Source organism: Larus michahellis, chromosome 21, assembly GCF_964199755.1.
Source record: "Larus michahellis chromosome 21, bLarMic1.1, whole genome shotgun sequence".
NCBI classification, from domain to species: domain Eukaryota; kingdom Metazoa; phylum Chordata; class Aves; order Charadriiformes; family Laridae; genus Larus; species Larus michahellis.
Window position 1 is genome coordinate 2,957,908 of NC_133916.1, and position 27,768 is coordinate 2,985,675.

Below are 27,768 nucleotides of genomic sequence, written 5' to 3' on the forward strand. Positions count from 1 at the left end.
GTCAGACGCGCGGCGCGCGCCGCCCTCCCGCCGCCCCGCGCCCGCGCGCCGATGCCGGTGGGCGGGAAGCGCCGGCCCGCGGGGGCCGGTCGGGGGCGCGGCCTGTGGCGGGGGGGCGCGGCTTCCCCCCGCAGCCCCAGCCCCAGCTCCGGCTCCAGCCCCGAGGCCGCGGCCGCCGGGTGGCGCGCGAGCCCGCCCAAGCTGCGCATGCTCCGGGCGGCCCGGCCCGGCCCGGCGCGCGTGCGCGCGGGTCTCCCGGCGCTGGCGGCCATGGAGCGGAAAGGTGAGAGCCGCGCCGGGCCCGCACCCCTCACCCACCCCCACCCCGGGCCGGCACCCCCTCGCCTCCCGCCGCCCCTCACGCCTCTGTCCCCTTCTCTCCCGCAGTGCTGGCGCTGCAGGCCCGGAAGAAGCGGACCAAAGCCAAGAAGGACAAGGCCCAGAGGAAGTAAGTGCGGCCCCCGGCTCCCCTCGGGCGGCAGCTCCCGCCGGCACCGCCGCCTCTTTGTTACCCCGCGGGGAAGGGGCCGCCCGGCACTCCCGGGGCGGGGACGAGCACGCGGACCGCTCGGGCCAGACGAGTTTTTTAACGCGAGTTTAATTGCAGGCACGTTCCGCCGCACGGGCTGGCAGCCGGCGCGGCTGGTGGCCCCGGGGCGGCCGGTTTGGTGGCCCCGGGGAGGCGCGTTAGGTGGCCCCGGGGCGGCCGTTTTGGTGGCTCCGCTCTCCCCTGGGGCTTCACGGCTCCTCGCCGCCCACCGTCGTGGTTTCTCCGGCGGGTTGCGGACCGGGGAGCGGAGGAAAGAGGGAGCCTGTCCCCACAAGCCCCTTCCCTCGGCCCCGGTGGGGTTACTAGGCCTCCCCCCCCGCCTCTGGAGCCCCCAGAGCCGCCTGCAGCAACCGGCTTCTCTTCACTCCTCCCCCCCCTACGCTTATTTTTAAAATCTCGCCATAACGCTGCCATGCGTTGTTTACTTCTCCCTCTGACTTTGATGCTCCCCTGTGGCTTCTCTTCCTACCGCAGGAATTTCACAGGTTCTTTCTGTGCGGTGAACTTTTGGATGCAGATATAAGAATTAATGAGGTCGCGAGTAAAGGCCAAACGACGGCTCCCACCAGCCTGCCTTAGGTGCTGCACTCGGTGCTGCTCTAGTGAAAGGTGATGCGACTCCCAGGGCCCGTTCTGTGGGCTCAGTCAAATGCCGCTTATTTGTGTAAAATCTCTGGGACCTCAGGAGGTTTTACGCTCCCCGGTGCATAGGAAAAGCAAAGGTATTCAGTACGGAAGGCTTTGGGGTTGGGATCTTTAGGCCCTAGAGTAATGCTTTCTTAGTCACTTCCTCAGACAAATCGCAGGGATTTTAAAATAATTTTCTGGTTGTCTCCAGCAAAGATTCAGTTGGTTTTGAGATGGGGCTTCTGAGGAGTGAAGAGCGTTAACTAAACTCTTTGGGAGATGTGCGTTATGTTTCCGTGCTATCTTGGAGATGTGCCTGGCTTCTCGTGAAGATAGGGTTAGGACAATTTTTGAAGAGCCCTCCTCTTTCTTATAGAATTATCTGCATCCTAATTTCTGAAAGAACAATCCGTTGTTTAATTCTATACCTGTTACTTTTTTTTTTTTTTCTTGTCCAGCTGCAGACAAAACAATACCAAGTCCACACCTGCAGCTGGAAAGACTGATTTCTGTGTAAATTCTGAGGTTGCTGAATGGTAACTTTCAGTACTGGCATGGTTTGTTTTTTTTTTTTTTAAAAAAAAAATCCTCTTTAACCACATAGCCAGAACAGGTGAACTGCACTGCTGGTTAGTTGTTGATTTTGCTGCTAACCTTGATTTGAGTGCAAAACCATATGATTTGTAAAATGCTATGTTTACCTTCTTAAACTACCTGCTTCAACTCTTTTTCTGGTACCATAGGCTGATTAGATCCTGTCTCAGGAAATAAAAGAAACTTGCACGTACTTTATGCTTCACATCGTACAACAAAAAGAATCCGGTGTCAGCCTCTAACTTTAGGTGCAGTTCCACAATGTTTATGCTATTTAAATACAAAGCTGCTCTAGTTAAATCTTCTAAAATAAGCTTAACTGGGTTGTTGCAAGACACTTTTTCGATAAAATCTAATCTTGAAACCACATGGAATGTCCTTTTAACATCTAATGGTCCATGGTGGTTGGTTAGATCACACACACGTAACTTTTTCTATATGAAGAGCAGTAAAAAGCGTGAAACAAATGATTTTAAAAGGTTAAGGTTGGTAAGTATTAGGAATTATCTTATTATGGGTAAGTATAGGAATGCAGAGAATGTTCTAAAGGGATTTAAAGCAATTCAAAATACCTTTCACTTTAGAAATTAACTACACCTGCTTTAAGTTTCCCTATCAACCCAATCTGGTTAAAAACAGGAAAAAAAAACACTTGGAAAGGTTAAAATAATCAAAATGGAGAGTGCATTGTGCAAAATTGGAAAGTTACTGCTTTTTTTGTCATTCAGGAGTTAAAACTGCTGCTATTTAGGTTCAGACAAGACCAGCCTGAACTGGTTATTTACAGAAAACTCTTGTAAACACTAATTACGGTTCTGTGAGCAAGATTTATTTTTTTTTTTTACGGGAAGATCAACCAAGTTCTTCATTTTCCGCAAGTTCGGGATATTCCTGTTTCTTCCCATCCTTCCCATCTTAATTTTTTTTTTTTATTTGATATGGACGAAGTGCATTTGTCCTGACATGCTCTTCTGTGGAAAGAGCAGGCAAAGTTTCTTGGCAATTCGAAGGTGAGGTACCTGTGTCTTCCCACTCCGGTAAAACTACCCCAAATCTTCTGGTCATCTGGAAGAATCATTAAACCGTCTGTCTCACATCTTTGCTTTGGAAGCTTCTACTTGTCTGGCCTGCTCCCTGGTCCCGTCTCTGCCATGGGGGAATTGGAAGAACGTCGTGGCTGCGTACCTGTGCCCGGCTCCCGTTTTTCTGGGAATTGAGGAGGAAGGACAGGGAGAGTGACAGTTGAATGCCTCGGAGGGACAAAAAGCAAGCCTAGATACAGAGAGGTCCTGAGTTCTGATGTTGACTATCACTGGGTTACTTTGTGGCCTCAAGTGAAGCGTTGATTTCAGTTTCTTCTTATCGCAGCCTTCTCCATCAAAAAGGCAAGGAATTAGAATTAAAATGGCTTTAAATTATTTTTAGAAAATGCGAGGCAAGTTTCTACTCGGCCTTTTTCTTAATATTAAGAATATATCGGGAAATAAGCATGTTAAAGCTTTAGTTGCTAATAAAACGTACAGAGTTTGGTACGTAGGCTACGGCAACGTGTGTTGCTGCCAAGAGATAGCTTTGCTGAAAGCTGTCTGGGAAGTGTGTGATGTATTAACTTTATCATTTTGTGAGGTGTGAACATCCCAGGCACTAACAGTCAGTTGATTCCCAAAGGCACTCAAAAAAGCCTGTCTTTAAAAAGAGCTGGTAGGCTTACAAGGTTTGTTTGTGTTTTTTAACTAAAACTTTCATAACTTAGACTGTAAACTTTATAAACAGCTGGGTCTCGTGAGGTGTGTTCAAATAGTTATTTTTGCCTGATTGTCAAAAAATTTGAGGTGGTTGCTAGTACCTTTGGGTTCATCAGCGATAGCGAAATGTGTTAGGCTAATATTTGGTCCTTAGGAAGGTGGGGGAGCTGCACAGCGCTTTCCTGGGGACGGTTCTTGGGCTGCTTTTCCTCAGGTGACTTTTAGGGAACTGAAAACAGAATTCCTGTGCTCTGGCGTTGGATGAGCTGCGTTGGATGGGGATGTCCGTGAAGGCAGTGGGAGGAAGGAGCCCTGGGTGTCCCAACGGTTCAGCCGTTCGTCGGCCACGAGGTGGCTGCTTCTTGCTCGGCAGTTCCGGGGGCGCAGGGCAGGCCACGTGTGACGCCTCGGCGCGGTCAGGTAGCGTCTGTGTAGGAAGTGGTGCGGGGCTAACAGGAGATTACAAACGTGATTTTTGAAGGCTCCACGTGCTGTTTTGGGGGGGAATATTGCTTTGAGTTAGCTCAGGTGTGAACGAAACATCCATTCCTGACTGAAGTGATGCTGGAACATGCCATCTGCGTGGTTGCGTTTGAAAGAGATGAATTTCCTGTGCTGCGAGGCTGTTGTACGATGTGAACGCAGGCCCGATATATGAGGAAGATCTGGTATTTACTTCAAAACCATGCTTCTATTTGAAAATACAAGCTTCTATTTGAACTGAAAGATAAATATAGATGTACTTTACCAATGGCTCTGGTGATTTGTAATGGAATCAGGCGCTTGTGACTGTTAGACCATAATTGCCAGTAAAATACTGTGGCTTTTTTTCTGTCTACGTTGTATGTTGCAAACCCTTAGAAGATCAAACTATTTTCTTTGTCCTAGGAAAAAATGACTCTTTAGGTTACTACTGAGATCAAGACCCAGAGTTTAAAAACTAGGCTAAAAACCCCATCCTGATTCAAAGCAGTTAGAGAAACAGGCAAGAAACTGAACAAACAGCTCATTTTCTCTGAAGTGAAGAAAATAAGAGTGTTATTAGAACTGGGCTGCAGGGTCTGTATGATGTGTACATGCTGGGTATTTCATTGGCAGGCCCAGAGGAATAATACTCATCAAATGCAAGTGTCTTGCTTCAGCGGCGTCTTTTCTGTGTCAGGAAAAGTTGTCCTGCTCACGCGCAGACCCAGCAGTTGTGTGTGAGGGGTGTTGAACCGATGGTGCTCAAAGCAGAACATTCTATTACTGTTAAGCACGAGTAACCGCAAAGGTAGCGGCAGCCTCACAGTATGTGGCTTGTTCTGAAAAATGTACATGATGTGAAGTGCTTTCTTCTAATTCTGCATGTACTGGTGAATTTATTTAATCCTTTCTTTACAGGCTGTACTGAGTGGGAGAGACTTTTTTTTTTTGCAAGACTTTCAGTAATTCCTCTGGCTCCCTCTACTTCTGGAGGGAGGGCAGTGACAGAGCTGAGGTGATACAGTACCGTTGTCTTCCTTCCTCTCCCTCTTCCCCAAATGCATGCAGTGTTTTCAAGAATCTGTTTTATTATCTGTAATTTTCTGGCCAGACTCTTGACGTGCAGTGAAGCCTCCCTTTTTTCTTCCTCAATAGAATTGCTATGAAGAGAGACGAGGAAGTTGTTAATTTTTCCATCTATGCACTGCGGGGAGCAGAAAATTCCTAGTGGAGTCTGATGCTTTCCAGTTTGTTATTGCATATCTTGCTTCTACCACTTTTCTGCCGTCTTTGAGGAGCCCTGGAGTTCTGACAGCCCTCTCGGATTCTTCCTCAATTTCCTTATTCAGAATTTTGCCTGCCATCAGGATCTTGGATTATGTTTTCCTCGCTTGTCTTTCATAATTAATACCAGGGCTACATCTTTTTGTAAGTATTCTGAACAGAAGTTAAAGGTAGACTCAGAATGCATCGCCCACAGGATTTTTTTTCATTCAAATACAGAAGGGATTATCAGACTATGACAGGACACAACTGAGGATCTGCTGGTTTCCATGGAAGTCCCTTGGTTTGTAATAGCTGGAATAGCAGACGGTTTTACAAACAGCTCGTTAAGTGCTCATGTGGGGGAGTGGATACGGGGAGCAGGAAACCTGATTGCCTCTGTTATTTGTGCGTTAGTACCGTTCTCTGAAATTCATTATTACTTATCTTCAAACTGAACTCCCACAGATCCACTAAACGAAAGTGTGTCTCGGTGCCTCAAAACTAAATGTTAGACCATCTCCTGCCCTCTTAAATTTTCGACAGTGGTATTCTGGCAGCTCTGGGATGGCTGCCCTACAGCTACAAGTGGTGCTGGCATAAAATGCCATTTCTTTACCCATAAAAATAGGGATGGGAGAGTGAATGAACGGCATATAGTCACAAAATAATGTGGATAATAGTCTCGGAAGTCCCCTACACCACATGATTTATGATTCCCCCCACATCCCCTCAAATACTTAAATTTCTTGAGCAGAAAGGTAAAGCAGGAAAATACCTTTATCCTTTCCGACCTGAATTCATACTGAAAAGTTTGATTCTGAACAGTTACAGTATTTATGGAAGTCTAGGTTTGCCAGCAGCTCTGCATGTACGCGTGTCGGAGGCTGGCACCAGAAGCAGTTGTGATGACTGGATGTGCCTTAACATGATCTTGAAATTACAGGCGTGCTAGGAAATAGTAATAAGATGCAGTCTGGCAAGTGTACTTCCCTTAAAGAGACATTGTCTTGGTGTGAAAATGGGAGAGAGATTTTAAATCCTGGCTTTCACCGTGCCGTATGGAGCTTTTCTCCCCTCTTCCCCAAATGAAAACGAGGAATCCCTAAGAGCACTTGAAGCGAGATCTCGCTGCGGTGGGTGTACAGCCCTGGAAGTCGTTGGCTGGTGAAGCGAAAGTCCCGGCGTGTGTTATAATACTTTTATCTTCGTCTCCTACAGCACGAGCTGGATTATTCGTCGTTAGTCTGAAGTTCACTGAATTGGATTCTGTTTGGGGATGTTTCATGTGTGTAATTTGAGCTTGCAAATGAGGAATGACAGTGTTTATAAAGATTGTGCTGCAGGCGGCTTAAAAATCATTTAGGAAAGCAGTTGTCTTCGGTTTCCTACAGACGGGCGTCAGCTCTGCAAATATTAAGGGACTCATAAACTGAGGTGAAGAGGAGGAGTAAGGAGAGTATCTTAGATGTGTGCGAACAAAAAAGGATGAAAGGTGTGAAAAGCGATTGGGATTAAATGTATGCTTGAAGGTGGAAGGGGTCTGCTCTTGTATCCGCTCAGAGCGGGGAGATGGGCAGCATGGACAGTATTTCTGCTGTTTTGGGGACAAGGGAAAGTGCTGATTTCCTGTACAAAACAAGAGTTTTGATGAAGTCGCTCTTAACGAGGAAAACCAAACGCACCTCTCCAAGCGTTTTATGTGAGTTATCGGGGCAGAGGAAACAAGTTCTGAGTTTTGCCGGTGAAGGTGCGTGTGGAGACTTGGCTGTTGTGAGGGCTTGACTGGTAATTTATAGACAAGGGCCAAGGAGCCCATGCCGGTGCCGCTCCGCAGCCCGAAGAACACTGCTCTTCCATCTCGTTGTCTTTGCTAATGGCCATGACTGTGGTCTCCCATCTCATGCTGTTGGACCAACCTCAGTGCAAATCTGCCACGACACACATTGTGTGACTGAGGCTTTTTAACCATTTTCTTACCTTATTCTTAGTGTGTGGGACAGATAAGTGACTCTCTGCAACTGGCAAGAGAACACAAAAGTGTTTGTGTTTTTTTTTTTTTTTTCCAAACTCTTTGAACACCTTTTACAAGGAACAAGTGAGTGACTGAAATCTTAGTTCCTGCAAATAACCGTCCCTGTCCCTGCTATGCGTCGCAGAGGTGAGCAGAGTTGTTGGCCGACGCATTCAATGAACTTGGAGGAAAATCTTGTCCACGGTGGAAAACTTTTCCCGTTGTTAGCACCTCTTCTGATATGAAGAGGTTGTTAAAGGGATGCTCAAAACTCCGGTGAGCTTTTAAGGTGAAAATGTTTTAGATGTATAATCAGATGAATCCAATACTTCTTTAAACTTCTCGGTTGAAAAATGCAAAGCCAGCGTCGGAGTGTCTTTCGCTAATGAACAGTCTCTGCAGCAGAGAAAATACCTAAATTATTACTTGCTGTGTCACGTTGGTGCTGACTTGTTTCCTCTATCACTTACATAAACCAGCAGGATAAACAGGCGCAGGAAATGGCTGGTAATTCTTCTACATCGTCAGAGGATGGTGTTTAGTGCCTGCTGCTGTGCAAAATACTTGGCTTACCTTTTTAAAGAAGATTTGACTCCTTCTCCTGCTTTTTTTTTTTTTGGCTACTTTTAAGCATAAAGGATAAGTTCTTCTTGTAACTCTGGACGGGGAAGGCTTGGAAATACTTCAGAAAATTCACTTTTTTTCTTTGAACGCCCTTTCTCCCCGGTGTGATTGCGCTGGCGTTTCTGTATCAAAAGGATCGGACTGTCGGCAATTAACCATGATCCTTGTCTTCATCCGAGCTTTGAATCCAGTGGAATATTGAATAGGCAAATAAAACCGGCTGGTTCAGGAAGATGACTGACTTTCTAATTTCATTAAGGGGGAAGACTGAGGCAGGTAGACATCAAGAGGAAGGAGGTGAATTTATTTTATGCTCAGCCCCCGAGATGCCTGAATTGGCAGAGAGATGAGCTGGGAGCAGCCCCCAGCCTTGCTGCCAGGCCCCGTACCTGCAATGCAGCGCTGTGCCTCTGCAGCTAGGTGGTGGAGGCAGAGCCCTCCTCTTCCTCGCTCCGGCACAAAGCTGCGCTGCCTTCCCGGAGAACCAGCCCCTCCGCCTGCCGCCCATGTCCCCCCTGCCTCCCCGGCAGCCTGCCGTCTGATTTTTTTTTTTTTTTTTAATGGCTCTTTCGAAAACTATTGGGCTGTCTTCAGGAATAGCTTTATCAATGGGAGGCCGCGCTTCGTGCAGGTAGGTTACCCTCTTTAATATTTGTCTCGTGAATTTGCAGTTCTTCAGACGTTCCTGAGAAAATAAGGACTTTTGGGGAGGGTATCTAGATACGGATTCGCACGAATTCCATCAAAGACCTAGCATTTTGCCTTAGCATTGCTGTTCCACATTGTTTTCCTTAAGTAAAATAATGCTGTACAGTTGTAGAGAGACCCTGCAAATCCAGGTGATTCTGAGGATTAATTAGCACATTGAGAGAGCAAAAGTAAAAGGTGATCAAGGTGTTCTTAAGTAGAACAGAGGTGGCTATAAAAAAAAAAGTACCCTAGAACACAGAAATTTGTTTTTTCATGTGTGAACTATTAACCATTTTTCATAGGGCTCTTTATATTTTTTTGCAGTATTGCTGACAGCTGTTTGGGCTGTCACATTTAAGTACCGCGTATGGAGGGTTTTTTTGCTGTCTTTAGCAGCCTTTTGTGCCTTTTAGAGTAGCGTCTGTGTGAGCGAAGCAGGCAGATGAGTGTTCTGGTTTTGTGTATCAGTCTTTTTTTGGGTATTAATCCACATTCTGCACTGATTAAGCCTCTCTTAATCCGTATCTGCAGTTGGCGTGGTCACTTTGGGGGAAGAAGGTAGTGGGTTGTAATAACATCTAATGAATTTTCGCAGGAAGGCAAAGGAATGAGATGTATTTTGGAGGTGATTTCATAAAGGAAATAGCATTGTAGAAATGTATGTGACCTGAATACGGCTCGCTGTCGCATTGGTTGGTGTAGTAGATTATAACATCGGAGTGAAATGCTTTTGGATCCCCAGGACAGACTGGGATGCAGACTACAGGGCGTGTCGTGTACGAGGTCGCCCGCAGCAGGATTCGTCAGCCCCTTCCTAGGAGGGGTGCAGAAAGCTTCCCGGAGAATGGGCTTTAGTGCTTCCAGCAACTTCTTCCTCGATGCATGAAATGGCTATTATTGCCAATCACTGGGACTGCAGAGCGGCATGATGTTTCTCGCTGCATCAGTGGTTCTTAAGATGAATTTTCTTTTGTATCCGTTCTAATCCCCTACATCTCGCACAGTTACAAAGGTGAAAATCTTGAAGCAGCATTGGGGAGCGTTGCCCTTTGCTATTGACACGATGGGTGTGGCAACTGGGCTGAAATTCTCCTTTCTGTCCGATTTTTGCGTCCTGGTTCCCTTTACCCTGTCTGTAGGATTTGTTATATACGAGCATCCAGTCTCCCCTTCTGCCCATGGCCCTTTCTTGCCTTTGCTGCCTGCTCTTAATTTGGGGATAGTCTGTGGCATTATTCGTAGCTCAGTTGTCCCCAAAGGAATGCAGCAATTTTAAAGCACCTTTTTGACCTCCAAGACTTTTTTTCTCCTCACCATGGTTTCCTTCTTCCTACCCCTGACTTGTAATTCCGTGGCTCACGGGGGGCAGAAAAAAGTCTAAATACTAAATATCTTGGGGCTGGATCAAGCTACAGGGTTGATAATAAATGTCCCTTTGGCTGGCAGCGGTGGAACGGACTGTCTGACCATCGTCTTTTATGGTTTGGGACCACTAATCTGTGGTGTTTATCTGTTCCCGAATTAAAAAATCAGCAGGATTTACTCACTGTGACAACTGCCTGAAATAAACGTTGGGTGGTTTGGTTGTGCCTGGGATGACCTTTGTAGCTCTTCTTTGCTTTAATGAACTTCAGTTCCAGATTGTAAATGGCTACAAGTTTAGTCGTGATCAGGTTGGACCGGGTGATTTCTTCCTTTTCATGCTCCATAGATATTTAAGATGGCTGTGGCTTTAACGTGTAGTAACGTATTTAACGTATGAAGTCCCAGCAGAGCGCATGTGTAGTAGGTGAAAGCTGAACATTCACGCTGTTGTACAACTGCTTAGAATTGTAATATTAAACTTGTCCCATGGATGAAGATGAGTTCGTACGGCCACGATGTAACCGAGTGGGAATCCTGTCCATCGTGAACTGTAAAAACTGCATCCGAAAGCCCGCGTGCGTTAGCATGTCCACTGGCATAACCAGTGGCTGTCGCAGCAGCTGCTCCTTCTTTGAGCAAAACCAGTTGAATTTGAAAATGCGTGGTGGAAGGCGGCAGTTACATCTGCTGCTTCACTGGAACAATAGTTTCAGTACGAGAAACTTCCACTAATTCACACTGGCAGGGAAGCACGTTGTAAAGAATGTTATCTCGCGCTCGTACGTCACTGCTGTAAAGAAATTTGTTGCCCACCTCCTTGGACAACTCCAGCTTGGCTTTTTTTTTTTTTTTTTTAATATCTCATAAGAAAAGAAAGCTTAATGTTAATATCCTGCGGTACCTTGCCATTAAATCTTGCCAATGCAAATGGTCTATAAGCATTGTTTTCATTAGAAATGCTTGATTTGGACAGAAGGATACTGAAGATTAAATTTTGTAGAGAATTAAGCATTCCCTGTAATGCTTTGTAAAGTAAATACCTTACCTGGGTTAGTTCTGTGGCTCCGTGAGCTGTTTGGCTGTCGCGGTGTGCTGCCGGGCAGGCGGGGTTGGGGCACGGGGGACACCGCAATGTGTTTTAGCTCGGGCAACGTGAACGCGGCTTAAATGCGTGAGAGCAGTGAGGTGGCCTTTGCCGACGTGATCTTCACAAGCAGGAACGTGGAGTAGCACCTTTGGTGAAAACCACATAAAATTAATGTTTTTATTTATGAATGTGGGAGTGAAAAAAAAAAAAAAAAAAATACCACCTGGGTGCCTGGTTTCAATCCCTCTGCAGTCACAAGCTCTCGGAAGGGTTTGCAGGACATCTGCTCTGCATGCTCCCACTCTCCGTAGTTCAGACAACTGTGACAAACTTTAGACCTTCAGCGAAGAGACGAACTAGAAACAACAGCCTACCAGGGGAGAACAGGGGCAATCAAGGGCAGTATTAGGGATTTGGGAGTTCTAAAGTGTTAGAAGCAGAAGGACTGTTAAATGTTCATTTGATCCTGAAGGTGAAAGGGACGAAGGGCACAAGTTCTAAGACAGTGGTTTAACTTTTTTGCCAAAGGAGTAAGAATGAATTGATGTTAGTCTTTAAAATAACATTCATCAGCATTTAAATCTTCAGGTTTTATATGAGGCAACATCTTAAAATATAAATTTGCTTTAGAAAAGTCCTCACTGAATGAAAGGCTGAGAAGGACTTCAAAGAGATGAACGCTTTGGTGGTGTCACTGAGCTTTTAACTCACTGTCTTGTCTGGCCTTTTCTTTGTTCCACTATAAAAGCGATTCCAGGGCATTAAGTTGCATTTCTCACTAGCATATGAAAAAATGTTTCTACCTACCTTGATACTAGCTTAGGAGTAAAAGCGTTTAAACGTGAAAATAGTTTTTCTGAAGGCTGAATGTTGCATCTCCTCCATTATCAGCAGTCCCTCATGGGAAGCGCGAGGTCCTGAGCCGAAGAGTAACGTGTGTGAGACATGCAGTGTGTTCTCTTCCAGACCCGACACTCAGCATCGGGGTCCTGCTGCTCATTCGGAGAATGATCTTCCCGAGCAGGAGGAGGAAATCCTGGGATCAGATGACGATGAACAAGAGGATCCAAATGATTACTGCAAAGGTGAGAACTTGCCTGTCTAAGGCTCTGGATTTCCACTCTAATCAAGAAATTCCCCAGATTTCCCATCTACTGTAGAGAATGAAAGTAAGACTCCTCCTTACTTTGTTTTTCGAAGCTGCGTGACAACAATAACATTTTGCAAGCTAACCTGGAATAGAGAAACTATTCTCCAAGGTTCCCTTTATCAGTCAAGATTTGAGTTGGAGAGCTGTTTTTAATGCATGTGTTCAAAGCTGTTAGCTTTTTCCTCTGTGCCAGAGGGCTTCCAAAATTGGTAAAAGCAAGTAGACATTCAATTTCATTCTAATTTTCATCAGAAAAGGGCTGCTTTCAAATCAGTTTCAAATTCTTCACTGTTTTCTTTTGAAGATCATCGTCTTGGTATCCATTCTTCAGGTAACTGTGTGTGCAGATGTAGTCTTCCACTGCATAGAAACTAAATCCAGAGCAAACGGAAACACCAGTGTATATAATTCCATATCAAAAGGGCCAGGCTGTTTTTTAACATAGCGCATACTTTAAAAAAGACAGAACACTGATCGCAGAAATTCAACTGATCACTTAGTTGAAGCATTGAATGTGTGTCCCCACCTCCACGCGCTTTGTAAGACTGCTTCTGAGATTGTGTTGATTGTCCCTGTTGAATATGGCAGAGGGAGAGGCATGTAACGAATGCTATATATGCATATAAAAAAATGCAAAGTAGAAATAGGACCGGGAACTTGAATTGCAATGTTTCTTACACTTCAGTGCTCTACTTCAAAGCATTTACATTACTTCTAGCGTGCTACCCAAATATTTGTGGGATTTTGTTTGCTGTAAAGCAAGTGGGAAGAAGAGAGCCATTGTGTGAATTAGCAACTGATGCGGCTGTCGCTGTTGTAACTGAAATCTTTAAGTGAAGAAAAGGGGCTTCTGCTACTTGAGCTAATGAAGTAATGGATTGTGATTCTGTGTCTTGTTTGTGAACCAGTCAATCAAGAGAGATGAATCTTCCTGGCAAAGCATGGGTTTCATGGGTGGTATTTGCTGACCACAACTCAATAGCAAGCGCCTGGAATCTAGGGTGTAATTCCAGGTTCTGGTAAAAGTTTATGCTTTACCGATTACAGATTCTTCTCTTTGTTCTGTTTTCTGCCAGTTCCCTTGTGTCTTTGTCTGGCTTTTCATGTCTTTCTCTGCTTCCATCATGGAATCCTCCTGCATAGTCAGAGCTGAGAGATACTAGGGGTACGGGGAGACGACTGCCCGAATTTCAGCGATGCTGTTAAATGGCAAAGTGTCTTTCAGTCAGGAAAGTGGTTGCAAGGAAAAACTCCCTTGGGACCTTGGGTGCAGTACTCTTTCACATTATGAGGATGGGGCATGCAAAAGCAATGCTGATATTTAGCTGTAAGATTCTGTTACTGAACATCATAAGCTGTGTTTTCCAAAGGTGGTCAGCGTGGCTTTTACTGAGGAAAATAACCTTTTTGTGATGCTGCAGTGATGACTTACATTAAAAAAGGAGGAAAAGTCAGTCATTCCAGTTCAATTGCATGAAAACTTTCCAATCAACTAGGGGGCTTTTCGCAGCTCTTCCTCTAACGTACTGTATATTTGTTCTAGCAAGATCCGATTAGAGAAACATTTGCATTTGTTAAAGGATTACAATTTTAAACGCATCAAATAAGTCTGCCTCGAGTTGTGATGCTTGTTCTGCATACCTGCTCTTCAGCGCTCGTGTGATCTCTTGATATACAAACTTCCCACTGTTTTTCTAGGTGGTTATCACCTTGTGAAAATAGGAGATCTGTTTAACGGACGATACCATGTGATTCGGAAGCTTGGATGGGGCCACTTCTCCACTGTGTGGCTCGCTTGGGACATCCAGTAAGTCTTTCTGTTCTAACTGGTGTTTCTGGTGGGGATGTACGGCATCGCACACACATCATCAGAAAGCGTCTTTTCGCTTTTAGATAAAAGCACGAAACGTAGCTGTTCACGTCCTAACACAGAAGTTTCTTTTGGTATTGTGCATGCGAGGGGGTGGGAGGGAGTTAACAGAACAAACCGTGTATGCGGAAGGAGTGCCCTTGTCTTCAGCAGTCTCTGACCTGTTACTTCATTTTATGAGAAATGACTAACATGGATGTTTTATAAAAAGAGACCCAAAGACAACCATCATGAGAGTGCTTAAACCTCTTTTTTCCATGATGCCTTAAATAAATAGGTCTCTTATGTGCAAAAGAATTAGGATAATCCTGGAGAATAAGTTCTTTGTACGAGTGTTAACAGTCTCCAATTTCCTTTACTGCGTGTGTAGAGGGAGGAGGTTTGTGGCAATGAAGGTGGTGAAGAGTGCAGAGCACTACACAGAAACAGCACTGGACGAAATCAAGTTGCTAAAATCGGTGAGTGTCTGAGAGTGGGGTTCAATTTTTAAACTTTTTTTGAAATTCATGTTGCGGAGTTCACGTTAGTCACCTGCTTGACATTTCCGGGTCACGTAGCTGCAAAGAATTTGGATAGAAACCTAACAGTAGTGCAGTGGATGAGACTTCAGAATATGTTCTTGCCTAGTAGTTACCTCAAGGAACACAAAATTAATCCTCTTTTTCTCTGCAGGTGCGCAACAGTGACCCAAATGATCCAAGTAAAGAAAGAGTTGTTCAGTTGTTAGATGACTTCAAGATTTCGGGAGTTAATGGTTCCCGTATCCTTTTGTGGAATAAAGGCAAAGAATTGCGCAAAGCTGGGAGTTTGCTGGGGAGGTGATGTGTCGGGGCTGGTGAGCAATGCCCAGGCGCCTCCTTCGCCGCCCAAGGAAACCTGCTGTAGAATCATCTGCCTCAAAACTGCCTGCTAAGCTCAGATCCAGAATGATCATTCGGCCTGACGTAACGTGTGTAAGTTGCAGAGATGGCTCTGCTTAGTCATGGTTGCAACATGGGAGATGGGGTGGCTGCGTCTGGCTTGTGATCAGCGCTGAATGGCTTCGCGTCCGAGGTGCCCTTGTGGTAAGAGCCCGTCTGTCTCAGCCCCTCAGTTTTGCAAGCAGCCTGCTAATAACCCCTTATTTAAGTAAAGCCGTATAAAATATTAAGAACAGTAATTACAAACAGCAAACGCATGCAGTCTGTAACTTGATAATAAGGTAGTTTTCTAGTTACGGAAGCACGGACTTTATCAACGTTGTTAGGATGTTTGAAGTGTATTGCTTTGAAAATCCCCTGTCGTTCTGTGAACAGCCTTCTGATAGGCAGTGATTTGTGGCAAGTCCCAGTAATGCACCTTTAAAACGTAAAACTTCTGTGCATGTTTCTGCTTTGCAGTACCTTGAACTTTATTTCCGTGAGAATTACTAGGCTGCTTGAGAGAATCGGGCTGTAGGTTATAAATGTTCTAACACTCCCAGAAAACAGCAGCCCCATAATGTTTTACCTCTGTTAACTTTTTTCCAGTACCTAGCACAGAGTAAACGTTGACTTGATCTTGTATTTCTTTCACTCTTGTGGAACACATGCGTGCTTTCTGCCAGTGTAGAAGAAAAGCAGCCTAATAAACTCCTAGAAGTTTGCCTTCTAAAGCAAAGGCACAACGCTGACTGTGTCACTAAAGAGACTGTAGCTGTTGAGAGCTTATAGGCAAAAAGCAGATAATGTAAATACTGTTGAAGCCCAGGCTTGTCAAAAGTTTGTTTTGCTGGTAAAGAGGCAAGGGAGGGCGGAGAAAGTACCTTAATTGTTGTGAAGATGACTTGTGAAATGGAAATTTTATTATCTTTTCAGGTAATGCTGGTACAGACAGATCTGGCATCGAGTTTTGCCTGGGGCGAGAGCCAAGGCTGTTCCAAAACATACATTGTTGGCTCGGAGCTGTCTCAATACTAGCAGGAAACACTAATGCACGCTTGCTTGGGTGATGGCTTCCACCCAAAGCAGGAGATTGCTGCTGCCGTGTTAGGACCATTGTCCTAACCAACTCCATCCCTTTGTATTTGAGGTTTTAGATAACAACAACGATGTGTAGGATGGGATGGTGCTGTTAAGGTCCCTAATCTCCCTTAGCTGTGCCAGAAGGATGAGGATTCTTTAATATAAAAAGCTTAACTGGTAGGGATTTCTTTTGATCTTCAGTCCTGGGAATTCAGGGCTCTGTGGGTCAGGATGTCCATCTCTTTCCTTGACGGAGTTCCAGATATCTGTATGGTGTTTGAAGTTCTAGGCCATCATCTCCTGAAGTGGATCATCAAGTCAAATTATCAGGGGCTTCCGCTCCCTTGTGTCAAAAAGATCATCAAACAGGTAAGTTCCAGTTCTGACTGCACTCATCCCCTCGACCCAGTGAGAACTCTTTCACTAATCTTTCTCAGATCCCAGAAAGCAAAAGTCAAAAATCAGTGGTGTCTCTCTCATGCGAGGAAATCATCCTCGGGTTAGTATTTCCTTTCTCTACTGCGAGAGCCTTCTGCTACAGATACTTATCTCCTGACACTTAAACTGTGATGGGAGGCCAGCTTTGCTTTTAACCTCTTCTTACCCTGGTTATTCCTTGTAAGTGCAAGTACTTCTTTTTTTAAAACAGTCGCAGTGGGTACAGTCCTTGATGATGGGAAGAGCAAGAGAAACCTGTTCTTCCTACTGGGTAGTTGCCTAAGAAGAAACATCTTTCTACATGTGAGGTGGAGGGGAGGAGGAAAGCGTGATTTTCTTGTAGGGTATTAAAATTAGATTTTCAGCTATGGTAAGTGTTGAGGGTAAAGAGACAGTAATTTAAATTCATAGCAAAAAAAACCTGTATGCAAATCTGTATTTTCTGGAACTGAATAGTAACCACTGATCACATTAGCTCTAATCTGGAGTATTCTCAAACACAGAAGTCATTCAGGTTCGTTGGTCATCGGAGACAACCTTACATTTTCACTTCACTCTCAATTTGCTCATTCTTTGCTTTTCCTAATGATCGGTTTCCTTCTCTCCTGTCTGCAGGTTCTTCAGGGTCTGGATTACTTGCACACAAAATGTCGAATCATTCATACGGATATTAAACCTGAGAACATTCTTCTATGCGTTAACGACCAGTATATCCGCAGGCTGGCTGCAGAAGCAACAGAGTGGCAGAGATCGGGGGCTCCCCCACCGTCTGGCTCTGCAGGTGCTTTTTTCCTGAAAATTGGTGCTATTTCTCCCCCGCCCCCAAATCATAACGGTCAGTCATAATCTCGCAACGCCAACATTTAGCTGAGCCCATCGTAGCATAGTTTAGCTTAGGGAAGCTCCCTTAACTTTGGTATTTTAATGTTTTGGTTTGCATTTTCTCTTCAGTAAGATGCATAATACATGCAGTAAACGAAGCTGCACGGCAGGAAGTTTAAGTCTTTGATATCAGTCAAGCAAGTCTACGATCTGGAATTTTAATTTTGCATTTACTCATTCGATGTTTTTCTCTTTTTTTTTAATTTTTTTTTATTCTTGCTGTACTTTTATAGAGAAGTAAGCCTCCAAAATAATATTTGCTGCTATTTTTAAAATGTTGTTACCAAACCACAGAGGAAAAAGCTTACCTTAGGATAAGAACACAGTTGCAGCTTTTGAATATAAATTTCCTAATTTACTGATCTTCCTTTCCCTTTCAGTGAGCACTGCGCCACAGCCAAAACCAGTAAGTGTGATAGCTTTCATGCGTAAGTAGCCATCTCTTTAGAGTATCTGCTGCGTTGTTTCATAATGCCATCAGCGCTAAGGGAAAGCAACCCTGTATCAGAAGGAAAAGGGTGATTTGTGTTTGTCATAGTCACAGGCATCAGGTTCAGTGCTGTCCTGGAGATGTAGGGAGCTCCTTCTAGCTCATATATCACCAGAAGAAGTGGGTTTTTTGGTGGTCTCACGGTCTGTTGTGAAGGTGACTGTTGTCTGAAATCCCTCATTTGGAGAACACTGTAGGCACCTCGGGTCAAGACAGAAATGCACTGATAAGAGCCTTAGGCAACTGCTCCAAAAGCCTTAATATCTGTGTTTTATTTGGGTGAAGAACTGTCTCCAGAGTTTTCATCCCAGACTGCTTCCTCAGCTCTAAAATTAAAACTTAATGCGTTTTAGATTTATTGAAATATGAAATGCTAAGTCCCGTTTCTCTGCGTCTGTGTAGGCTGACAAAATGTCAAAGAATAAGAAAAAGAAGTTGAAAAAGAAGCAGAAACGGCAGGCCGAGTTGTTAGAGAAGCGAATGCAAGAGATAGAGGAAATGGAGAAGGAAGCAAGCCCCGGGCAAACACAGCCTGAAGAGGAGGAAGAAGCTCAGAGCCCCCTGGAAATGCTTATAAAAGTTCCACCAGAGGAAGATGTCAGCAAAAAGACAGGTATTGGACCTAAAGTATGGCTGTAGTAGCACAGTGTTGTCCCGTCACTCATGCTGGCACGAGTAGAGGGAGCATCTTGAGTAGAGGTGGCCAGTGTTATTTAACCTGTTTGTATTGCATTTTACTCATCTAGAGTAAAGATTAGGAAGATTAAAGAGACTAGGAAATTTCCTGTTATAAATTGAATTAATGAATAACTTGTGGTGCTTCCAGTTGCAGTTGTACTTTAGACTACTGAATGCACAAGTATTCCCACTTTGAAAAAAAAAAATAGCTATATATTTGTTTTTCAGCATGGGGACATCCCCTCCTTTGTATCTGGTGTTGCTTATGTGATTTTTTTCATTTATAGTTAGAAATGTAAGTCTACAAACTGTCACTGGCTGTTAAATTACGGGATAAGTACTGTTCGGTGTGTTCTGATGGTTTTGCTCTTAAAATGGAGCACAAGGAACTCCTCTCAGTTACTTGAGTAAATGTTTTCCCAGAACTGGAAATGCAGCCTGACTGAAACAAAGCTTATACAGTGTAGGCAAAAAACCTCTTTAATGCTTTTGTTTAAATATGATTTGTTTTGGAGGGGGGCAATACTAAGCCTCTTGGGTTTAGGAGAACATAAGACACTCATTTTGAGAACTACCTGCTTCTGAGGGCTCCCTGAACAGCTTCAGCTATTCCGTTGTTTAAACGTGTTCTGCTATATTTTCCTTTTCCACTCTTCCAGCTGAAGCCGTTGTACAAGAGCAATCTGTTCTGATGGAAAGCAGCGTGGAAAAATGTGTTACAGAAATAAATTGCAACGGAGTGATACAAATGACGGACTTCCCGGACTCCGGCAATCAAGGGTCTGTGCGACTTGAGGATGACCTTCATAATGCCAATGACTGTGGCGATCACCCTCACACGCAGAAGGGGAACTTCCGTAGTTGTAATTACAGTCAGCGTAATGGTGACTCGGAGAACAGGCCTCAAGAAGGAATGTCGGACTCGTTCGTGCCCTTAGTTTCAGAAGATTCCATGGTGTGTCAGCCCACGTCCAACGAAGAGCGCTCATTCAACGAGCAGGAGATAAACCACTTGCAAGAAAGCATCCGGACAGAGATACCTTCAGAGGATGAGAATGAGAATAACAGCCCGTCGGACAACAAAGGTATAAGAGGAACCCTGTGAGAACAGGCTCCTTTCTCCTCGATCTGGGAGAGTTGTGTTACAACACTTCATCAGAGTATTAATAGAAACCCCCGTTTTGAAGGGATCAGAACCACCTGTTTGAGCCTTTTCCTCCCAGGATTAATTCACCTGACAGTTCTACTCAAATATTTGCTGTTTGTAGCTTCCAGTTGCAGTTGTACTTTAGGCTATTGAATGCACAAGTATTCCCACTTTCAAAAAATAGCTATATATTTGTTTTTCAGCATAGGGACATCCCCTCCTTTGTATCAGGTGTTGCTTACGTGATTTTCATTTATGGTTAGAAATGTAAGTCTACAAATCGTCACTGGCCGTTAAATTACGGGATAAGTACTGTTTGGTGTGTTCTGGTGGTTTTGCTTTTAAAATGGAGCACAGGTAACTCCTCTCAGTTACTTGAGATGAGTAAATGTTTTCCCAGAACTAGAATTAAAGCCTGACTGAAACAAAGCCTATACAGCGTAGGAAGAAACCTCTTTAATGCTTTCGTTTAAATATGATTTCTTCCAGGGAGAAAAAAAAACTAAGTCTTGTAGGTTTAAGAGAACATAAGACACACAGTAGTGTGCAGCGGTTAAAGCACATTACAGGTGTATGGTTTTTTTGAAAAACCTGGTTGATAAAACTGTCCTTTTTTGCATCTTTGAGTCAAGGTCAGGTGAAGTGTATCTGCTTGGAGAAGGAGGGAGAAACTAGCATTTGTACTTCTGTTTAAAAAAATTTCTGTAGTGTTTTCTTGGCTGGGGAAGTTACGTGGGTGAAAAGCCGCGAGTGAAACTTACAGATTTTGAAACTTGAACTGCATTTAGTTGGACGCCCCTGCTAGATTACTAAGTGTATTTTGCTTCTCGCAGCTCTCTCCCCAACCGCTTTAGAGCGACGGCTGGATCTAATTTAGTGACTTAATATTTCTGCTCTCCACTGTGTCATTGAGGTTTTTGCAATTTTTCAGCGCCTGTAACTGTCTCTGTTGCAGCAGTGAGTGATGGCTGTGTCAAAAAGATGCTGTAATATTTAGACTGTCCTTCAAAGATTTAGGAAGACTTAAGGGTTGAGAGGCTTGTTGTGTTTCTGGCAATGCCCTTATTTAAAAAAGCCTGTCTAGGTATAGACAGATTTTAAGGCTGTGTGAAGAGTGCTGGGAAAGTGTCACTCTTGCGTGTGCTTATTTCTGCTTCGTAACACCAGTCGGGCCTTAACGGTGGTGGTTCTGTTGTTCGCAGCACAGATGGATGCTGATTTTTATACCTGGGGAGGGAAAAGTTGTGATCCATAAGCAAACCCTTTCCTGGGCAGGGAGAGGGCTGTAAGATTTGGATGACAGATGGTGACAGCGTCCGTGTAGCTTTAATCAGCTGTTGTACATGTTGCCTCTAGGAAAATCAACTGCTGGGAATTTCCTTCTTAATCCTCTTGAGCCCAAGAATGCAGATAAGCTCAAAGTGAAGATAGCTGACCTAGGGAATGCCTGCTGGGTGGTAAGTTTGAAATCTTTTCACGTTGACCGTTTAAACCTGCTAATTCATTCACAGTATGCCAAGATGGAAAAGAATCTGTAAAATAGATTCTTAGACCTGCTTGTGAAAGTAGTGACAGTTGGAAACTGTGTGTTGGGGGGGAAAAAAGAGGGAGGGAGGGAGCAGGGACGCAAAGAACGAGTCCTCCAACGTAGGATTTCAGCCTGTGTTCTGGGTGCCTCTTAGTCATTAGATTATTTTTAATAGGCCTGTGGACAGTGTCACATATAATGTGTAGAAATCTGCATGTGTTAAACTTCTGAAGGAGTCTGGAGAACGAGAAAGTTGCAAACAATTGCTGTGATGTGCTAGTTCTGTCGTTTATTGGCTTGTCAAAGCATTTCAGTGGATTCATGAGCACATGAAAGAGACTCAAATAGTTTTAGTCTTTGATCGCTGTGCTGTGCTGCTTTTAAATGTTTGACGTGTCAAATGGAAGAAATGTATATTTTACTTAGCTTTGTAAGTGGCAAAATACTTCAGATCTTATGGGGGAGAGTCTCCAACTCAGAATTGCACGTCAGGTTTGCAGCATCTGGCAAGACGGTCTCTTACCTTGATGTTGCTCATCTGCCTTAACGTACCTGAGTCACGGCTTGTCACGGTCAAGGAGAAGGTGCAGCTTCTGGAACAGTCTTCCCTTACTCTATTTTCGTGTCTTGCTTTCCTCTAAACTGCTGGACTGTTTTACTTCAGAAGTGTCTCATGTAGAGCTTTTAAACAGTACTTGTACGAACATAAGGAAATATTTAATAAAGATGTAAAATTCAGATGAAATTGATCTGCTCTGGCCTTCCAGGTTGTTGATTCTCCTCTTTTTGTCTGTAACGGCTTAATAAAACGTTTCTTCTCTTTAGCACAAGCACTTCACTGAAGACATCCAGACGAGGCAGTACCGATCCTTGGAGGTGTTGATAGGGTCGGGGTACAACACCCCTGCTGACATCTGGAGCACGGCGTGTATGGTGAGTGGGGTCACCCAGGGCCTTTCACGCTCTTTCTGCGGATTGGGCTGGGAAACTCGCTCTCTGGACTGATGAGTCAATAGCCAAGCCTGGCAAAAACCCTCACAGGTGGCCAGCCAACTTCCAGACTTGCTGAATACCAGGTTTCTGTACCAAAGTTGTTTCTCTTTTTTTTTTTTTTTTTTTTTTTTTATTTTGCCACGTGTGGCTTTCCTTCTGAAAGTTAGTTCTGTTGTGCGGCACCAGCAGATTTCAAATACGATTGCGCTTTGTCATCGTGCTTTGTGGAAAAACAAGACAACTGTGCAATTCTGAGGACAAAATCCTTTTATATAAAGAGCCTTTCTCCTGCATCCAGCGCTGTTTCACAGACATCTGCAGTATAATTTCATATTTTAATCGTATGCATGCTCGGCATGTTTGCAGTCATTTTGTAATCTGAGTAATGCTGAGACGAGGCTGATGCTGTTCCTCTAATAGCTGGCAAATGTAGAATATGGCAAAACTTATATTTTTTTCAAAAAATCAGTCTAGTCAGTTACTGCGTGTACCTCTTTGGTGTCTCCATTCTGTGCTTTCTACAAACCGAAGCTTGTTTTTTATGTTTTAAGCTTGGAAAATAGTGAGTGGAAAGGATTTTTGCTGTCTTGGCAAACAAGCTGTGATATTTTTTATTTTTTTTTGATGATTGTGGTAAAAGAGAAGTTGATAAGGTTGTGTTGTCTCTGCAAAACTTGTGACCAAAACTTAGTAGTTAGACTTCAGTCCATAAAGAAAACTAAAGATTAGAGAAGGTCGGAGATTCTGGTTTGAGTAAAAGTGAATATGTAAAGGGTAAATGTGTCATGGAATTTAGGAGTGGTGAGTTGAACTGAATGCAAATGTTTTTCTCATTTAAAACATATCACAGAATGGTTCGGGTTGGAAGGGACCTTAAAGATCATCTAGTTCCAATGCCCCTGTCCTGGGCAGGGACACCTCCCACCAGCCCAGGCTGCTCAAAGCCTCAACGTGTTTTTGTATCTACAGGCAAACGTTCAGAGATCAACTGTTTGAAAAATGTCTCTTCAATGTCTGAAATTTGCGGAGAGGGGGAGAATCTTTGTTAAAAAACAAAACCCTAGAGTTTGGACGTGACATCATTTTGCAAAATGCTGTAGAGGTAGAAGAGAGGGTAAGCGTGTGAAATGCCTTAATTTTGTAGAGTTTCACACAAGCGTACTGCATTATGCTGTGATCCAGAATTCATCAGAGATATGCCTATGATGTTTTTTTTAATGTAGTCATTAAAACGTTGCAAAGTAGTTGCACGTCTTAAGATGGGAATGGTGTCCCAGAGTTATTCTTCCCACCGCTTTGCTTCTGGCCCACAGAGATATGCAGAATCAACCTGCAGCGCATCTAACAGTGTGTGAAGTGTGTTAAAGTGGTTTAACATGCTCGTTTCTGTTTGTTTAGGCCTTTGAGTTAGCGACAGGAGACTATCTGTTCGAGCCGCATTCTGGGGAAGATTACTCACGGGATGAAGGTGTGTTTGTCTAAGTCTTTCCTTCTTAAAACGGGACGTGAAATACAACGGTTGCCTCTTCAGAATGAGCCTTCTCTTAGGAGTTAGGGGTGCAAAGGCTCCTTGCAAAAAGATTCTTTACCCAAATCAGCACCAACTGTGCTCGAGCCTCTGCAGTGAAACACCGTGCAAGAAAATCCACGTTCTTGTGTTTCCCATTGCTCTTACCACTTGGGTTCCCTATTCGCTTCTTAAACTGATCATGCCTCAATTTGCCCTTGCCCTTTTTTTCCCCTTCCCCTGTGACTTTGTCATTGCTTAGTGTCATCTGATTTCAGGTGGATCTGAAAGTAATTTTTAAGGGAGACAATGTCTTTGTCCTCAGATCCCAGAGAAGGAAACTGGGGCGTAGAGATGTCTTGTGTGGATCTGTCTCATTGTCTTTTCTCTTCCAAAAATCCAGATCACATTGCATTGATCATAGAACTTCTGGGGAAAATACCTCGCAAGCTCATTTTGGCAGGAAAATATTCCAAGGAGTTTTTCACCAAAAAAGGTAAAAGCAAACAAAGCAGTGTCTCTTATCGCCTCATCCCCTGCCCCAAATACACAGGAGCGCCTTGCTGGAAATACCAGTTAACAATAGATGGCTGGCAAAGATGCCTCTTGAAGTCATTCCTTTGTTTTATGAAACTCTTTCTCAGTAAAACTGTACCTAAACATAAGGCGTTCTTGTCTAACTGCTAAAAGTATCCTACGCCCTAGTACCTGACGTCTTGGTGTAGATCAAACGCAGCAGGTAGAAAAACAGGGCTGCAGATGCTTCTACAGACTCGATCGGGCTTTATTTAGCTGCTCGTTGTCAACTAGAGGCGTTGACTCACCTTTGAAGTCTTCTCTAGACAACTTTGTTCCGTTTCTAGCATGCCACTCGCCTAAATAGCTCCTCGCGTCCTGAGCCATGGTGCTCGGGATGCATTATACCATTATGGTAAAGCCCTAAGTACCCCAGAAACTACTGAGTCTCAAGAAGAAGTTTTTGACCTAGTTTAATACCCTTTTTTTTTTTTTTTTAATAGAACAAACTCTTTTTTGTTAGTAGTGTATTGCTTTCTCAAAGTGCTGCGTGTATTGCGTGTATTCCAAAGTCAACGGCCCAGTGTTTACCTGTCATGTCAACTGGTATAATTGGCCATTTAATAAAGTTAAACAATATTTGCTGATATTGGATCAGAAATAGCAGGAGGTAAAATGAAGCCTTCAAGAAAGTATATTTCTGGAACAGTCTTCAAAAGTGGATGGAAAGGGGGTTTTAGGGTAATTTATTTCTTCTCTCAGCATGCCCTGCTGTTTATACTCCCTGTGCCCAACTGTTGGGAGCAGTTTCTGAGTTCAGTCTGTCTCGTTTAGCTGTTCAGCCTGTTTTATTCAGCTACGCCGTTCCCACGTCCTGCGCTTAACCTCTTTGTCTTGCTTTTCAGGTGACCTGAAGCACATCACCAAACTGAAGCCCTGGGGCCTCTTTGAAGTCTTGGTGGAAAAATACGAGTGGTCCCAAGACGAGGCAGCTGCATTCACAGACTTCTTATTGCCCATGTTGGAGCTGATCCCGGAGAAACGAGCTACGGCAGCAGAGTGTCTCAGGCACCCCTGGCTTAACTCCTAGAGGCTTCAACCCAACGCCACAGCACTACACTCTGGTTTACAGCATAGCGTACGCGCACCCAGCTGCCCCTTCCCATTTCCCCCCCCCGCCTTTTTCCTTGTTCATTTTCAGTGTGAAGTTCTTCCTTCGAGGCTTCCAAGGATTTTAGATAAACCTAACCTGTTCTGCTGAGTTTGCTTGTGTGACTCGATGGGGACTCTCCTCAGCCGGTGGGCGTCATCTGTGTTTTGCCTTGACTGGGCTTCGCCAAAGACTAATTGACGAGAATATGAAGTTTTTCTTGAGTCTCCTCACCGTTACGCGCCGTGTGTTACAGCTGTGAGCTCACCCGTGCTCGGATATGCTCCCTTAGCTAAATTTCAACTCTCCTTTCTTCCTGAGGGGGACGCGAAGATCCCAACGCCTCCTTATCTCACTGACTCGGGAGCCAGTTTCCCGCTGTTGATCCAGTAGCTAGCAATGGGGTGAGAAGTAACGGATGGCACCGAGGTGCTGTTAGTTCCTTGTAGAGCAAAGACCTCGAAATCCTCCATTTTCTGGGTGTCCGCTGTATTCACGTAACTTTTCCTTAGTTCTAGCAGCTTCAATCTTTTGAAAAGAGCTATTTAAACCTAGGTTTTAGTATCCTTTATTTCTTCCTCCAAAAAGCCCTGCCCCTTTACTTTTTCCTTCCTTGTGCCCGGATAGTCGGAATAGTTTCGGAACTCGGTGACATTTTCTACTTTAATGCCTGTGCCTGTGACTAAAAGGTGACAAGCGCAATAGGCGAAAGCTGGAACTGACTCAACGCACAATCTTCAGCAGACAGATGGGTGCGCCCTTCGGCTGCGGAGGTGGCCTTGTTGCAGGCAACTCTTCTAACATTTTAGTGAGCTCTTACGTTTTTGGGGGGTTGTGGTTTTTTGGGGGTTTTTTTTTTATCCCTTACGGGCACTTTTTTGCCTTGCTTGAGGCGGTTGCTGTATCCGTGAGAGATTGGCTTTCACTGCTGCAGTCTGCTCTGCCTCTTAATTTTTGACCATTCGCTTCTTCCCAAGCATCTGGATCACAGCCACGCTATCGCCCTTGACTTTGAAAATCAACACTTGAAGGCCCGCTGTAAAAGATTTCTGTTTCCTTTCACTTGCTTCAGGTGCTGGCCTTCGGAAATAACTCCCCAGGGTGGGAATGCCTTTTATTTTCTGGGCCACTAGCACAAGGCGAGCTCGCAGAAGTGGAACTTTTCCATGTAGATACTGGATTAGAAGCTGTTTCTGGAGTTACCCCAAGTTAAAATGTTCTGTGGGGTTTCTATATAAGCTTCTTGGAGGGGTTTGGATATAATGAGTAAATGGGTTAATTTTAATTAAATCACTGTGGCGTTTGATAGTTCTATGATGGCTTCTTCTAGACTTGCCCGTCCTGTTACAGATTCAGTGCATCCTGCTCTGCTCTAAAGCAAGATTTGGCAGCGTTGAGACTTCAGAGGCGCTTCCTTACCCTGGACCAAACTGGCCTTTGGATTCGTGGTGGCTCCCGGAGGACAGAAGCCGCTGCTGGAGGCCACCCAGATGCTATCTGAGACAATGACATTACCAAAGCTGCCAAGACTACTGTTACGTGTCACTTCTGTATGTGTGTTTGAAAATCCTGGTTCGTAAGGATCGTTCATTCATGAACCTTGGTGTCATTTAATCCACTTGAAAAAGAGTTTCTCCGGTCCGGTGCCTGATTGGGCTTATTAATGCAAATCATGCTGCATGTTCTTTTAGGGGTAGATCAGGTTCTCTATGCATATAATCTAAAATTAAAGGAAGGTAACATACCAAAAGAGTTTTAAACTGCTGATTTGACTTTTCGCCCCCCCCCCCGCCCCCTTTCATCTGGAGTTCTCCGGTTGTGTGTCACTTCCATATCTGTTACAGAAGCACTGCAGGCGGGACTGGGTTCCACAATACCTCCTGTCTACGTCCTGTGAAGATACATTGGCAGGGGCAAACAATTTCTGTTGTCTTGAGAGCTCACCCGCTCCTGTGTCCTGGCTGATTAAAGAACTTTGCCTCCAAGGGCTCTGCTTCGACTCCCAGAGCTCCTTCCCTTCCCTCTGCCCGACCCCCCCCCGACCGGGGGAGGGATTTTACCGTGAGATCCGAGGCTGGAGCCAGCTTGTGAGTTGAAGACCTGCAGAAGCGGCTGTCGGGATTCAGTCTTGTACCGTGTGCTCGTTCACTTGGGGTTTGTTAAACTTCCAAATTGCCGTAAAGTGCTCACACTAAAGGATTTGTACTTGCTGTGTCAGTCTAAAACCTGAAGGAAAATACATTTTTATTCTTTCTACTTGGGTGCTTTGTCTTTTTTCCTTTGTGAAAGCCGTACAATAAACAGATTATTTAATAACTGAGCCCTACTCCTCCTATGTTCCCTCTGTAAGTCTGTTCTTTTTGAGCCTGTGGCCCATCTATTCGAATTTTCTTATTAGTGAGCACTTTGGTTT

General features: G+C 44.4%; 1 protein-coding gene across 2 annotated transcripts; it reads left to right on the top strand.

The window, feature by feature from the left end:
* SRPK1 (SRSF protein kinase 1) lies at positions 1-27,611 on the top strand. Of its 2 annotated transcripts, XR_012584338.1 has the most exons (17): positions 1-283; positions 388-448; positions 11,991-12,109; positions 13,873-13,981; positions 14,415-14,502; positions 14,717-14,804; positions 16,289-16,395; positions 17,080-17,245; positions 17,727-17,752; positions 18,239-18,449; positions 19,174-19,599; positions 21,018-21,118; positions 22,015-22,122; positions 23,152-23,296; positions 23,581-23,650; positions 24,093-24,185; positions 25,111-25,466. XR_012584338.1 is itself a non-coding variant. In XM_074564072.1 (16 exons), the coding sequence occupies exons 1-16, from the start codon at positions 52-54 to the stop codon at positions 25,293-25,295; spliced, it is 2,190 nt and encodes a 729-aa protein (XP_074420173.1). In that variant the 5' UTR covers positions 4-51; the 3' UTR covers positions 25,296-27,611. The 2 variants fall into 2 exon arrangements, 1 of the variants encoding a protein (XP_074420173.1); XM_074564072.1 differs by lacking the exon at positions 23,152-23,296 and having other exon boundaries at positions 4-283; positions 25,111-27,611.
* Positions 27,612-27,768: the final 157 nt, after the last annotated feature.

Coding starts and splice junctions, on each gene's coding strand:
- SRPK1 (XM_074564072.1), top strand. CDS start 52: ATGCCGGTGGGCGGGAAGCGCCGGCCCGCGGGGGCCGGTCGGGGGCGC. Junction 12,110..13,872: donor TCCAAATGATTACTGCAAAG/GTGAGAACTTGC, acceptor CTGTTTTTCTAG/GTGGTTATCACCTTGTGAAA. Junction 23,651..24,092: donor AGATTACTCACGGGATGAAG/GTGTGTTTGTCT, acceptor CCAAAAATCCAG/ATCACATTGCATTGATCATA.